Source organism: Rhinolophus sinicus, linkage group LG13 (assembly GCF_036562045.2).
Source record: "Rhinolophus sinicus isolate RSC01 linkage group LG13, ASM3656204v1, whole genome shotgun sequence".
Taxonomy (NCBI): Eukaryota; Metazoa; Chordata; class Mammalia; order Chiroptera; family Rhinolophidae; genus Rhinolophus; species Rhinolophus sinicus.
This window is the reverse complement of record NC_133762.1, coordinates 11,373,241-11,387,911: the sequence shown is the minus strand read 5'-3', so window position 1 is coordinate 11,387,911 and position 14,671 is coordinate 11,373,241. Positions and strand designations below refer to the sequence as shown.

General features: G+C 51.3%; 1 protein-coding gene across 9 annotated transcripts in view; it reads left to right on the top strand.

Annotated features, from left to right (window-relative positions):
• Positions 1 to 14,671, top strand: part of NTRK3 (neurotrophic receptor tyrosine kinase 3) — a 337,252-nt gene that overhangs the window by 83,553 nt on the left and 239,028 nt on the right. For all 9 annotated transcript variants that reach the window (XM_074317987.1, XM_019726720.2, XM_074317986.1 and 6 more), the window contains one exon: positions 8,321 to 8,389. In XM_074317987.1, the coding sequence (XP_074174088.1) occupies positions 8,321 to 8,389 (69 nt within the window). The remainder of the gene's footprint in view (positions 1 to 8,320; positions 8,390 to 14,671) is intronic.

The following is a 14,671-nucleotide window of genomic DNA, read 5'->3' as shown; positions in this document are numbered from 1 at the left end:
CTTGAAATGTGGCCAGTCTAAACTGAGAAGTGCTGTGAGCGTAAAATATACATGATTGCAAAGACACAGTTCCAAAACACAAAAGAATATGAATACCTCAGGTTTTTTTTTGGTTGTTTTTGTGTGTGTGTGTGTGTGTGTGTTGAATTGATGAGATTTTGAATATATTGGGTTAAGTAAAATATATTCAACTAATTTCACCTCTCTCATTCCACTTCTTAAAATGTGACTACGAGACTATTTTAAACAGCATATGTGGCTCGCATATATTTCTATTGGCAAGCGCTGGGCTAGACCAGGCACTGGCACATTTTTTTCTAGAAAGAGACACATATGAAATATTTCAGGCCTTGGGGACCATTTGATCTTTGTTGCAACTACTCAACTCTGCTGCGGTCATACAAAAGTGACCTCCCTCAGTTTTCTGCTGCTGCTGCTGTGAGAAATTACCATAAACTGTGTGGCTTAAAAGCACAAATTTGTCTTCCACTTCTGTAAATTGGAAGTCTGATACGGGTCTGTCTGGTCTCCGGGGCTGTGTTCCCCTCTGCAGGGCTCTCGGGGAGAGTGTTTCCCTGCCTTTCCAGCTTCTAGAGGCCTCCCTCACTCCTCGGCTTGTGGCCCCTTCTTCCATCTTCAGGACCAGCGCATTCTATACCTCTGTCCTTTCTTCCATGGTCACATCGCTCGCTGACTTTCTCTCTGCCTCCCTCTCCCGCTTTTAAGGACCTTTGTGATTCCATGGGGCCAGGGGTAATCAAGGATAAATTTCGCATGTCAGGGTCCATTCTTTGCAATACACGTGCAAAGTCCGTTTTGCCAAGGAATTGGACTTATTCACCGGTCCCAGGGCCTAGGATGTAAACCGCTGTTCCACCTTAGAGTGTGGATATAGACAGCAGGTAAATGAACGCATGTGCTGTGTTTCTGTAAAACTCTGTTTACAAAACCACGTTGCTGGCCCGCAGGCCATAGCTTGCAGGTCTCTGACCTAGAACATTAATGATTCTGCACGCATTCCAACGTGTCGGTTTTTCCTCTTCCTCACCAAACAATTCTCAGACACCAGCTCTGTCTCAGCCATTTCAAAAGAATCCTGGTGTGGTGTGATGGGGGTGGGGTGGGGGGGAGGGCGCTGGCTGCCTCCAAGAAGACCAAGGAGATACTTCTTCTGTGGGAAAATTGGAAGAGGGACCGGCAGGTAGCTGAGGGGGTGTTGGCTCTTAAAGAAAGAAGAATCCCACCTTTGAAAAGGCTGCCTTCGTGGAGGAAGGAAGGAAGATTTAATTCAGCTCAATTCTGACATTGTCTACCCAGAGATAGACTCCAATTTCATGGGTTCAGGGCTCTCTCCCACAAGACTGCCCTCCACTTCAGACGCCCATCGCAAGCCCAGGTGGTTTCCTGAGCTGCCGACCAATTGGCTAAATCAGAGGTTCCCACAACCCTCTCCTTGGGTTTGATTAATTTGTTAGCACAGCTCCTGGTACTCAGGAACTCTTTTACTCACTAGATAACTGTTTTATTACAAAGGATATTAAAGGATATCAATAGCCAGATACATGAAGGGAGATCCAGAACAAAGGAGCTTCTGTCCCCATGGAGGTGGGGGCCCAGTACAGTGGCACCTGGAATCTCTCCGAACCCCCTCCTTTTGGGTTTCTATGGAGGCTTCATGACGTAGGATGAATGGTGAAACCATTGACCATTGGCGACTGATTCAACCTCCAGCCCCTCCCTCCTTCCAGGAAATCGGGGTAAGACTAAAAGTTCCAATCCTCTACTCATGGCTGGTTCTTCTGCCAACTAGCCCCCCATCTTTAGGGGATTTCCCGAAGTCACCTCATTCTGTGAGGTGATTTTAGGAACTGAGAACAAGAGACCACATATAATTAAAGAGGCTCCTGTTCTCATTGCTCAGGAGATTCCAAGGCTTTTGGGAGCCGTGAACCAGGAACCACGGACAAAGACCAAACCTACGTTTCTTATCACCACCATCATTTCTCTAAGTATGTTACGTGGGGTGACATTTTTGCTGGGCTCGCCATGGAGAAGGTCCTGTGTGGTCCCATAAGTCTGAGCGACTCAGTAAGCCAGGTCCTTCTTTTAGTAAAGGCTCTGAGAAGTTCTGCAGCGTAAGCCTGTTTAACGTGGGTTAGTACAACACTTTTCACGCTGCATGAATTTCTTTTACCCCCTTGTGGTGCCCATTAACGTTCTGCAAATCTCAGCTCCCCAAGAACTGACTCTGAGAAATCCTGGTTTCGCCCAGCACGGCGCCTCGTAGGAAAGCTGCCTCCCGTCTCCTGACGGACGGTCGAGGCACCAGTCACGTCACTTGAGATTTGATTAGAGAAAGCATTTTGGCTTCATTAAAGTTCATTAAATGAGCCATCCAGTGTAATTTAGCTGAATAAAAATGGCTTCAATGGTTTTAACCCCAACCCCCTTTTAGAGCCATTTAATTGAGGGGAAAGCAAACATATCAGTGATGTAGGAAAACATTTCTCGGCCTCGAGAAAAACGTTGGGCCTCAGCACCTGCTCCCTTGTTCTGGGCGCTGGATTGTAAGGAGTTGCCCTGTGAGGCGTCCTGGGTGGCTGGCAGCAGGCCTGGGTCCTGAGCTAGTGCGGTGCTTCCTTCCTTCTCACCCATTCAACCCGAGGAGGTTGAGGGCAGCTGCCTTGACTGTCCCTCGTGGTGGGCTGCAGCCAGCTCTGGGCCAGGGCTGACTGTGCACAAAGTGACAAGGTCAAGACCAGTGAGCTGTACGTTGCCTGGATTGCTCTTGGAGAAATGGGCAGTTTTCTGTCAGCCTCGCCCTTCTCCCAGGGTTTGTTCCTTTTCAGCAAACTCTGTGGGGCTGGGGCTTCCTCAGAGAATTCTCCTTTGTTGACTTTTCCTCCAGATTCTTTAGCCATTTCAAAAGAATCCTGGTGCAGTGTGATGGGTGTGGGGTGGGGGGAAGGGCGCTGGCTGCCTCCAAGAAGACCAAGGAGATACTTCTGTGGGAAGAGGGACGGGCAGGTAGCTGAGGGGGTGTTGGCTCTTAAAGAAAGAAGAATACCACCTTTGAAAAGGCTGCCTTCGTGGAGGAAGGAAGTAAGATTTACATTCTGATGACTGCAGCCAACAAGCTGCAGCCCTGGGAGGCCAGGAGGCACGCACAGATGTGCTCTGAGCCCACGCTGTGTCCAGAACGGTGCCTGTTGTGAGCAGCAGAAGGAATTCCCTAGAAGTCAGTGAGCATGGCATTGCCCTTGGGGATGCAAGCTGAACGGACCTCTGCTTCTCTGTCTTCTCTCCTGACCATGTGTTGCAGGAGTAAGGCTGATGTATGCCTGGGGGGAAGCCGACCCAGTGGACAGACGTTGGGGCGTAGTGGCTGGAACCTGGTTGCAGAGCCTCTTCTGTAGAATGACGGGGCTTAGATGAGTGAGGGGGTGACACAACCATGACAGAGGCTCTCAGGGGTCACAGTTGTGCAGCCAGGTTGACTGTGTGGCAAATGAGGAGCTGAGAACAGTTGCATAGTTTGCTTGAGCTGCTATAACAAAAAAATCAGAGGACTGGGGGCTTCAACAACAGAAATGTATTTCCTTGCAGTTCTGGAGGCCACCAGTCCAAGATTGAGCTGTTGGCAGGGTTGTTTCTCCTGAGGCCTCTTTCATTGGCTTGTACACGGTTGTCTCTCTTCCCCATGTCTTCGCATGGTCTCCGTCCTGTGAGGCTGCGTCCCAATCTCCTGTTACAAGGAGACCAGTCCTATAGGATTAGGGCTCGCCCCAGTGACCTCATTTAACCTCTGCAAGGCCCCGTCTCCAAATACAGTCGTACTCTGAGGTACTGGGGGTTATTGCTTCAATGTATGAATTTTGGGGGAACACAATCCGCTTATAGAACCGAGGTGGGAGGGGCCAAGGAGATGCAGCGGTGGAGTGAGCCCCCCAGGAGCGGGAGTGGGAGCAGGGTCAGCGTTTGGCCACCTGGGTGTGTGGCTCTGCTTTCCCTGGTGGCTGCATCGTCATCGATCGTCACTCCGGGTTGCGGAGTCTGGGCTGTGAGAGCCAGTGCAGGACAGAATTAATGACTTTGTTTGGTAGCCTCAGATGAAGGATGCAGGGGCAGTGTCACGGAGCTTGATTTTGGGAGAGCGTTTGATGCATCACCTCGTAAAATCTTGCTTAGCCAATTAATTCCGGTGGTCAGGTGGCTTGGAGACTGGCCATTGACCCAAGCAAAAGTCAGAGGCGGCTGATAATGGATCTGTTCAGGAGGAGGCACCGGGAAGAGGCTGCTGCGGGCCCAGCGGCAGGATGCTTCTTAATTAGACTCTTGTCCGATGAGCAGGGGAACCAGCCCATCCATAGCCGATGACAGGTGAATACAGGTGAGGCGGCAGCTAGGAGGAGAGTTCTGTGGGTGGCCAGTCTGTTGGAGCGCCGTGCCTCAACTTCCCCATTGGTCCTGCACCATGGACACCTGTGAGGGCAGGATGGGCAGAGGCGTGCCCTGCCTGCCACGCGTGTATGTGTCTGTGGCAGGGCGCTGTGTACAGCTGTTCGGGTTGTGCCACTGCCCTCCTCCTGGGACTTGTGCAGCAGTGTCCCTTTCTCTGGGCACACACTGGGGGTTTACTTGTCTGTGTGTCGGTTGCTATGTTTCTGGGGGTGTCGCTTGTTGCCTGCGTTTTTGCATGAAGGCCACTCGGAGTCATTCAGCGTTGGCCAGCAGCCTCTGAGCCCATGTGCTCATCTGTAACATGGAGATAATAGAAATACCTACCTTGCGTGGTCGCGGTAAATATTAAGTGAGGTCATAAGCGTGAAAGTGCTTGGTAAGCCCTTGGTGAACAGCAACTGTTGATTGTGGTGGTTGAGCAGGGAGCCAGGAAGGTGCGAGAAGGAAAGCACCTGACTGTAGAAGGAGTAAAGGTAGCCTTTCACCCCAGCAGGAGGAGATATGATCTATGCACGGCAGGGCAGGTGGGGGCCGAGGGTAGGTACCAGGCCACCGCCCGTGAGTGCCACGGTGGCCGCTCCACCTGGCCCAACGACGGGAGGAATCCGGGAGCCCTTTCTCCTCCAGGTGGGGTGGGGTGGGGAGGAGACACCCCGGGAGAGCAGGAGCCCACCTCTCCCTCACCAGGTGACCCAGCCCCCTCCCTCCCTCCTCTAACTTGTAAGATAATGCTATTTCTTATTCTTTATTTGCCCGGAATGCCTGTTATTTTCTTTCTTTCAGAATCCAATTTTCTCTTGACATTTCTGCCTAATGTAGCAAAACATGACCTTTGTGAAAGGACATTGCTGGCAGCCTGCTCCCTTCCTCGGGACCCCCAGGAACTCCTGGACCCCTCCCTGGAGACAAGCCAGGGTTCCCACTTCACCCCGACTGTGTGTCCCCCCTCCTTCCTGCCAGCTGCTTCTGTTCACCAGTCCTCAGCGACTCTGGGTTCCTCCCAGGACGCTGCCGCTCAGCGGTAGAGCCGTAGAACTGGAGCTTGGGGTCAGGGAGGCGCTGAAGTGGGCTGGGCAGCGCGGGACGGCTGGGCCTGGGCTGACTTTTGCTGTCCTGGGCGCTGCTGTGGGGCGACAGTAGCCAGGAACGGCAAAACAAAATGGAAGACTTCCACCTGGGTGATCCCCTCCCATTTACTGGAACACCCGAAGCCCGATGGCAACGGAGACTCACAGCGTGATGCTGAAACTTGTTGCCTTTGACCTCAGGTTCCAAGCGCCAGGCCCAACACCAAGTAGAAGGTCAGCGACCCGATGGGGGTGCCAAGTAGGAGGGGCCCCTGCAGGGGGCTGTAGGAGGGGCTGTCCCCAGGGCTGTCCTGCCGGGGGTCATCACGCAAGTCTACTTTCATTACCCCTTCCTCCTTATCAGCGGCGGGGGAAGCTTGCAGGAATAAGATGGACCATTGTTAGGGTTTGGGAGCTGAGGTTCCTGGGCTTTTAGTGAGAGCCTGGGCTGTCACACCAGCACTGGGTGCTGTCGCTCACAGCAGCAGTGGGCGAAAGTGCGGGAATGGGGTGGGGGGCTGTCCTAGAGAGGGCCGTGTGGCCTGAAGGGCTCTGAAAAGAGGGAGTGCTGCGTGCAGGGGACAGAATGGAGCCGGAAACTTGGGGACACCTGCCTGTGGTCCCCTTCCCTTCTCCACTGGTACCTGTACCCTCAGAATGGAGGCTACCTCTCCCTCCCAGTCATGGGCTGTCACCAAAGATGGGGCGCCTCCAATGAGAAGGGGAAGCCATGTCCCTTAGGCTGACCTTGTATTTGGATATCTGTCCCTGTAATGAGCTGTGACACTGCCGTGTCACCCAGCCTGGGCTTCCCTTAGGAGCCAGACCCACGTGTCCAACGGGCTGCTCTCCCTCTTTGGGTCTCCAGCAGGCATCTCCAACAGTATTTGCAAGGGCAGGCTGTTGATCCCCACTGCACCCCCAAATGTGACCCGTGGCAGCCTCCCTCATCTTACTAGCTGACAGCACCACTCACTCAGGGCTCTGTCTCTCCTCCCCCAGATCCAATCCAGCAGGGAGTTCTGGCGGCTCTACACCCACCACCTAGCTTGACTCTGTCACTTAATTATCTCTACTTCCTCTGTCTGTCTGGAATATGGCAGCAGCCCCCTAACTGGTCTGCCAGCTTCCAGTATTGTCCTCCTGTTCCTACCAATGGCCATTACATTGTGCCCCTTGCCTCCTGAACACCATCCAGTGCCTTCCCATTGCTCCTTAAAATAAAACCCCAACTGCTTATCATGACCAGCAAGCTGGGTGTGGCCTGTCCCCTCTCCTGCTTATCCCAGACCAGGCTCCCTCGACTTCCTTGGCTCGTGTCTGGCCCCCTGGTCCCTCTCAGGCCTTGGCACTTGCTACTGCCACCGCCTGTGGCACGCCTCCCTCGGCACTTAGCTCACCCCCTGTCTGCTCATCTCAGCTCCCAAGTGACCGTCTCAGAGGGCCCTGCTCTCAGCACCTGCTCTAAGTAGCCCTCTGCCTCTCCCACGTCACTTGCTTGCGTCACTTCATTTATACCTTCACAACCGCAATTCTCTTTCTTATTCATTTGTAACTTGAACGTAAATTCCAGAGGGACCTTATCAATTGTCCACCACTCATTCCTCGGTGCAGCCTATATTTGGCTGTATACAAATATTTACTTGTAGAAATCATCTAAACATAGATGCACCTGGAAGCCTATGGGTGTGTGTATAAGCAAGAGTCTGTGTTTGCATTTATTACCTATTTGTCTAGTAGACACATATACACACGTGCGTGTGCGTGTGGATAGCTATGTACCTAGCCGAGTACATTGTTCCTGGGGTGCCACTTCAGTCCTTGCAGGGCCCAACTGCTGCCGTGAAAAGCTGTGATCACATCCAAAGTTGTTTGTTCAGCCTGGCAAAATAATAACTGTGGGTACGTTTCTTCTTTTGTTTGGAAGACTAATGGCTACTCCTTTCCCCTGTACATCCTGATGAGAACAATTAAACAGCCATTAGGAGGAGAAAAGAAGTGTGAACAAAAGGCCGAGGGCTTGATGGTTGATGGGCACCGTGGCTGGGGGAGGATGGCCTAAAGGAATTGTAGGTGCCATGCAGAGATTTTTCGACTTGTATGAATGTAAAGGATGCTTGTTGGTAAAAGGGGACAGAGTTTGTTATGCGAGACGAGGCAGTCCTAGCGATCTACAGTACAGCACGGGGCATAGCTAACAATACTGTGCTGTATCCTTAGTCATTTGTTAAGAGGGTGTGTCTTATGTGAAATGTTAATGTCATAAAAGACAGAGAGGGAGGAAACTTGTAGAGGTGATGATGGTTCAGTTTATGGCGATGGTTTCATGGATGTATCCTTCTCTTCAGACTCATCAAGATGTATACATTAAATGTGCAGCTTTTTGTAGGCCAACTACCCCTCAATAATAATAAAAGAGGAAGCTTGTTGACTTGTGTACCTACCCTGAACACTCTCTGTCCTCCAGGGGGAAGGTGGCTTCAGAAAGGTTCCCTGAACTTTTACTGTGGTGGGAGGATATGGGAGAATGACCAAGAACACTTTATTGGTGTTTTTTTGTTGTTGTTGTTGTTTTCTTGATGTGTAAAATTTTTCCCATTCAAAGTCCCCAGAGTCCTCTTGGGACCTGACCGGTGGCCTTGACTACGGGGAGATGTATGGGAAGCCGAACAGAGCAGAGGAGAAGCACAGTGACAAAGCCCAGCTCCCAGGAAATGACCGAGCTTACAGCCGAGAGCATTGCCTACGCCAGATCCACCCTTTAATGCCCCCTTTATTTGTCAATCTTGCAGAAACCTGTCGAGTAACCGGCTCACCACACTCTCATGGCAGCTCTTCCAGACGCTGAGTCTCCGGGAATTGTAAGTTTGGTTTTGAAGACCATCCAAGTTAGTGGGGTGGTGGTAGAGGTTGGGTGGGGAGACGTGTCGAGCAGCGGAGCCACCGGAGGCTGGGTGTAACCAGAAGGGGCTCCTTGGGGTGGATGACATGAGGTGTACCATGTTCAGTGACAGCGAGACACCCAGTCACTTGATTTCTGATGCTCTTTCTGGGCACAATACAGTTCAGAAGACAGGGCTGTCACCTCTGAGCAGGACCTAGTTTTGTGATCTGTAGGTGATTAATCATAATAGTATCGATGCTTATAATAGTAAAGGGCATTTATCAAAGTACGATAAATAACATTTATACTGTATAGTTTTATAGATTGTCAGGCGTGCTTTCATTTACATGACCTTAGATTTATCATCAAAAGCGTCCTAGGAAGTAGGTTTTATTACACTTCCCATATAAAACATGTCTCTACCCTTGAAGGTGAGGGTTCTGAGCCCCCAGAAAGGCACATGGGACACAGCCAAGGCCACATTGCTGGGGACTAACAGAGCCAGGACTTGAACCCAGGCCTCGACTTCAGATCGCATGTCTTGTCCCCTCTTGTGATCGGTCAGCACATGTGGCTTGAGCATGGGTATCCCAGAGGGGCTAAGGCCATGTGTTTATTCGATCCACCTATGGCTGCATTCTGAGGCTGGTCAGTGCACCCTTACGCCCCAGCCATTGTGCACAAACACATGTTGGATGGATGAGTGAAAATCCGTGATCACTGCTGGAAAAAAATAACTCATGTTGATGTGTGAGTCATTACGACCATCTCTGGGCACCTAGGACAACATATTATGTGGAGGAAATAAGTCAAGGAATAAACTGAAAAGGAATTGAGGCGTGGATGAAGTTAAGGAGTCAGGGTTCCAGAGATACTGCTCACGTGTCCTCTTTTACTTGGTGACTCAGATCCGAATTCACTGAGTGCAGATTGCTTTACTATCTTTACCAAGAGGCAATCGCCTTGGATCCCTGCCCACACTGTTGGCCTTTCAGCTTGTTCTCCTTCCACCCGGTAAGAACTGAGCTCCCAGATGAGTCAGAGCCTTCCCTTTTCTGACCCACAGACCAGGGAGGGGAATATTTACACCCAGGTCCCCATCGCCCATCACCATGACGGCCTTGTATACCTTACCCATCCCCATGGACCTCAGTGCCCCTGTGACACTGAAACAGGCCGTTCCAAGGGATGGGAAGTACAGAGACTCCCACTGACAGTGTTGGCGAGTTTAGGGCAATACCGCGGTCGGTCGCTTTCCTTCCCTAGGCTTTTGCCCTCCCACCAGGCCACTCCTCTGGTGTGGGCACAGTAGGCACAGTGATCAGAGTTGTTTAGTCATATGTGGCTGCGATTTGGGTGTGTACCAACAGAAACTCCTACCCGAGTGTGGGAGAAGGTAAAGGTAAATATATACTTAATGGTTTATAAAACACAGAGAAACTAGACATCTAACTGTCAGACTGTTCCCCTTGAGGGCTTGTATTCATTACCATCGTCGTAGGTGGAAAAATACCTTAGAGATAAATTAACATGATGCTATGCTCACGGTAACGCTATTTCTGAGAGCGTACTCTGTGCCAGGCACTGTGCCAAGCTGTGTAGTGAATTATTTATGGTATTTGACCTAATCCTTGTAACAGTCCTATAGGTCAGAAGTAATACTATCACCTCACCTTTCAGGGACACTGACAGGTACTTAGCAAGGTTAAGTACCTCGTTGAAGGTCACAGTATATGGACTCAATGTCTTGACCACTGTGCTCAGCTGTGTCCCAACTTTTTCGATCTGTTTCCAATTCAAGGGCCTGTTCTACGATAATTTTCAAAAAGTGCTAAATTGCAGTCCTTCCCTTCGTTGCCCGAGGCCTGAGCAGGGGCCCTGCCATAGGGAGCTAATTGGGGCTCTCTTTTTTGGGAGTCTTGCATCTAGTGCTCCCAGAACGCCTGCCCCTGTACGTCTGGGAGGCCAGGGACAGCGTCTCCCCAGGGGACATCTGGGCCCTGCAGTTGGCTGAATTATTGAGAAAACGTTCAGTGTGCCTTCTAAAAAAAAAAAAAAAAAAAATCATTGGATGCAAAGCCAGTGGTACGCTGCCCTTAGATCTGTTTTCGTGGAGTTTTAGAAACAGTTGTTCCGTGGATATATATTTAAAGAAAATGTCAGATTTCTCTCAGAGCATCATGGGATTCTGCATTCATCTTTGCCGGGGATCAATAACCGGTGAGCTAGATGTGACTTACGGAGGAATGAAGACATTCCCTCCAGGGTAAGTCGGTGTCTGAGCCACCACATCCACAGAGCATTTCGTATCTGTCATATTGTTAAATAAGAAAAAAAAATTGTATTGGGAGATAAAGAAGCCCCCTCTAAGGAGCAATCACTCCGGTAGGGGTCTATTTTTTTGAGAAAGAATCGAATATTGAGAGTGGAAAATTTATCTTTTGGCTGGAGGGGCCGTGTGTTGGCTCTTCACTGTGGCTGTGATTAAAATCCAAACAATCTCAGTTCCTGGCAAATGGAAAAGGGGGCAGTGTTTTCTTGTCCGACTTCCTGATTAGTCCGCATGGCGCCATCTGCCATGAGCCACCGAGACTGCCAGGGTCTGCCCAGTGGAGTCCGTGGGCTGGGGTGTGGGGCTGGGTCGGGGATTTCCAGGAAGAGGAATTTGGCCCTAGAGGAGAGGCCAGAGGGAGAGGGCTCTGTGTGCTCTGGCAGCCCGAAGAGTGAGGCTCGAGCGACCTTCTGCAGGAACAGAGGGGCAAACTAGGGCATTCAGCGATTTCTCAGCACTTTTTATTTCATCACTGCGGATCTCTGCCTACCCCAACCAGCGTCTCCCCTGACGGAAGGTCCTTGATGTAAGAACTGAGTGTTGGGACGCCCCATCGCAAGAGCTGGGTAGCTGTGATTTTCCAGTGGTAGAGACGGAGAAGGAAGAGCATGTGTTGAATCCCTGCTGTATACGAGGTCCTGTCTCATCCTTGGACCAACCCCACCAGGGCTTATGACCAGTTTTACAAATGAGGAATTTGAGGCTCGGCCAAGTTCAACAACTGGTCCAACATCACGTGACAGTAAAGGAGGACTCTAGGAATTAGTGTTGTGAATATGACCACCATCCAGACCTGCTCTTTCCTCATACAGCCCAGCCACACACCCCGCAGACCTACCACCTCCTTCCAGAAGCCACTCTCAAGATGGCGGCTCCCCTGAGTGGAATCAAAGGAAAAAACCCAATCACGGGAACATGTCTGGACGCTTGCCACATGCCCGAGGTTTCCTTTGCTCCTTTCTCAGTCACGTTTGTGAGAGGAAGGCTGTGGTCTTGGCCGAGCCGCGGGCCCACCACCTCTGTCCAGTGCAAGGATGGGTTCCTCTTCCTGAGAGGACTGGAAGCTTTCAAGACTTGCTCTGGAGGAGTCAGCACTATTTCAGCGGCACGGGTTTGAGGAAATTTGAGTTGGCGTTGCACAGGGCTCTCAGAAGTCTCTTGTTATGGCAAGATGGTGTCTTCCCTCACAGAGAAACCTGCCTGTCCGCACGTCAGCGCAAGAATCAGAGATTGTCTCAGAGACAAAGCATGAACTAGGAAGGAGGGAGGTTGGATTCGGAATCCCATGACATAATTTAGGCAAAGGCACGAGGTACCAGAGGATATGAACTCACAGCACAGAAACCCTCCAGAAATACCCCAAGGACCATTAGGCTTTTCTTAACACCCTGCACGCACGGAGCAGACATGATTAAAATAGATTGAAATATTTCATTTTCTTAAAGCAAAGTGATAATTACTTCTGGTATAATTTGCAGATTTAATCGACGTGGTGAAATATTACCTCAGTATCGGGAATGGGTTTGAGCTGATCCTGGCACTTTCCTTCTCCCAATCCGGGCCGTGACCACTTTCCACGGCTCTCTGGGAAGTCACTAAACAATCATGTTAATAATAGTGTAATTATAATAATAATCTCTGGTCTCTTTATAGCCCCTTTTAATTTCACCGAGCACGTTAACACATCACTAATCCTCATAAAAACTTTGCGAAGCAGGAAGGTCGAGAACAATCACCCCCATTTTACAGAAGTTCAAACAGAGCCTTGGAGAACTCCGTTACTTGCTGTGGTGGCTTCCTAGGGCTGTCTTCACGTAGTGCCACCAACACGGTGATCTAAAACAACAGAAACGGATTCTCTTCCTGTCCTAGAGGCCAGAAGTCCGAAATCAAGGTGTCAGCAGGGCCACGCTCCCCTAAGCGGCTCCAGAGAGCCAGCCCTCCTTGCCTTTTCCAGCCTCATGGCTCCTGGTGTCTCTCTCCCTTGTGGCAGCACCTACCTCCATCTTCACATGGCTCTTTCCTGTCTCTGTGTCTTTGAGCTCTCCCTCCTTTCTCTTATAAGGACACCGGTCACTGGATTTAGGGTCCCCCCCACCCCCGCCGATCCAGGATCCTTAACATGGTTATATCTGCAAAGACCCTAATTCCAAATTAGGTCAAATTCACAGGTACTGGGGACGAGGACTGGGACATATTTTTGGGGGGCACTATTCAATCCACTGTGTTTGCCCTAGGTGACACAGCTGGCTCAACTCAAGTCTTTTGTGTACTTTTGCTCCCATCAGAGTGTTGACATCTCCAGGAAGCCTGTGGTGGCCCTTGAGGCGTGCTTTCCTCTGTGACACCTGGGTCCCTTCCCCATTTTCCACTGCCTGGCCCTAGGATTTGCCCCTGGCAGCACCGATTCAGTGGAAGGGAGAGGAAAACCAGAGTGATAACTGGCGGAGAATCAGTGTTTTCTATACACCCAGTCTTGGCCTTGGCCGCGAAGCAATGTGTGTGGTGCACATGCCCAGATGGGGCTGAGTTAATCTGTGGGAGGCCCCCAGAGCCCTGTGCTCAGGCCCTGGGCCATCTTGGGGCAAGGGCTGGGTGTGTAAGCTTCGCCCTGAAGCAGCCGCTGTATTATTTTGGGGCCACCTGCAATATAGATGGAGAGGCAAGGCCTTACTGTAGGTTTCTTGACCACCCCTGCACCCCTGGTTGAAGGCTCGTCTGCCAGAGCCCTGAGCTGACGCAGGATGGACGGCATCATTGAGACCCACGGCTTGACTGTCTTCGTTCCTGGCCCACCTCGGGGTCGGAAGCCTCTCTTGTCAGGATCCGCCAACGATAGTGAATTTGCCCAGGGATGGCCAGGGTGCCAGGGTTCTGAGACTCCAAATGCTCTCTGCTATGTGTGTGCCTTGCTGTCTATGAGGCAAGTCCAGGGGGCTGGGGGTTCTTCTGCAGTTTCCAGAAGACTCTGGATTGGAGGAAAGGACTAGCCTTACGGTGCATCTTTTCCATTGGATCAGGCCCTGGAGGAAAAGGCTGGAAGGAAACAGAAACAGCTGTCGGTGTGCTGTGCCTGGCAGCATCTTAGATAGAGTCTCACCTAACCCTCCTGCCAGCCTCAGGACACCCTGGTCCTGGCTGCCTTTCCGGGGGCCCCTGAGATGTTGGCATATGCAGCAGGGCCGGGCTCAGACCAGAGGCAGGACTGAATAAAGCACCTGTGGCTTGAAGCAGCCCAGCCCAGCCCCTCACTCGTCTAGGGTGTTCCACCCAGGTGGATCATTTGTATTTTTATGACTGCTTAGTAATGAATGACCACATCTTGTCAAGTAAACAGCTGGGCAGACCAGGCTGACCTCGTTCAGGTTGCATATATTCAAGCATCTACACCCCAGTGTCGTTCCAACAGGACTGCCAGGTCCCCCCTGCAGCCTCTGCAGCCCCTAAACACGACTGCAAACGGCCGCTCCACCTCCTCAGGCCTCTCTCCCTCTCTCCCCCCGCCCCACACACCTGGCAGCGGATGTGACCTGCTTTTCCTAAGGAAGCCATCAGACGTCTCCTTGCCCCTGCCTCCGCCTTGTTGCCAGGGTCACATGGGTGATGCATGTCAGGCCTTCAGCCTGGTCTGGGCACACGGTAAATGTGATGCGAACGTTACTATCTGCTTGTTTTACCGCTTCTCTCCCATTTTGTCCTGTGTACCTGTTCTCCCTCATCTCTCAGCACGGAGGCACCTCGCCTTAACCCAGGGCAGACACCTCCAAGGCTTGTGGACCTCCCCCTTCCCTTTCCTCCTCTAGGACCTCACCCCCGCCTCCCCACCCCACTTCTAATATGGGGTTTATATAAAGTACGTGGGTTTTGGGGTCCGACAGGCTGAGGTTTGAAACCCTGCTTTGTCACACACCAGCCAAGGCACTTTGG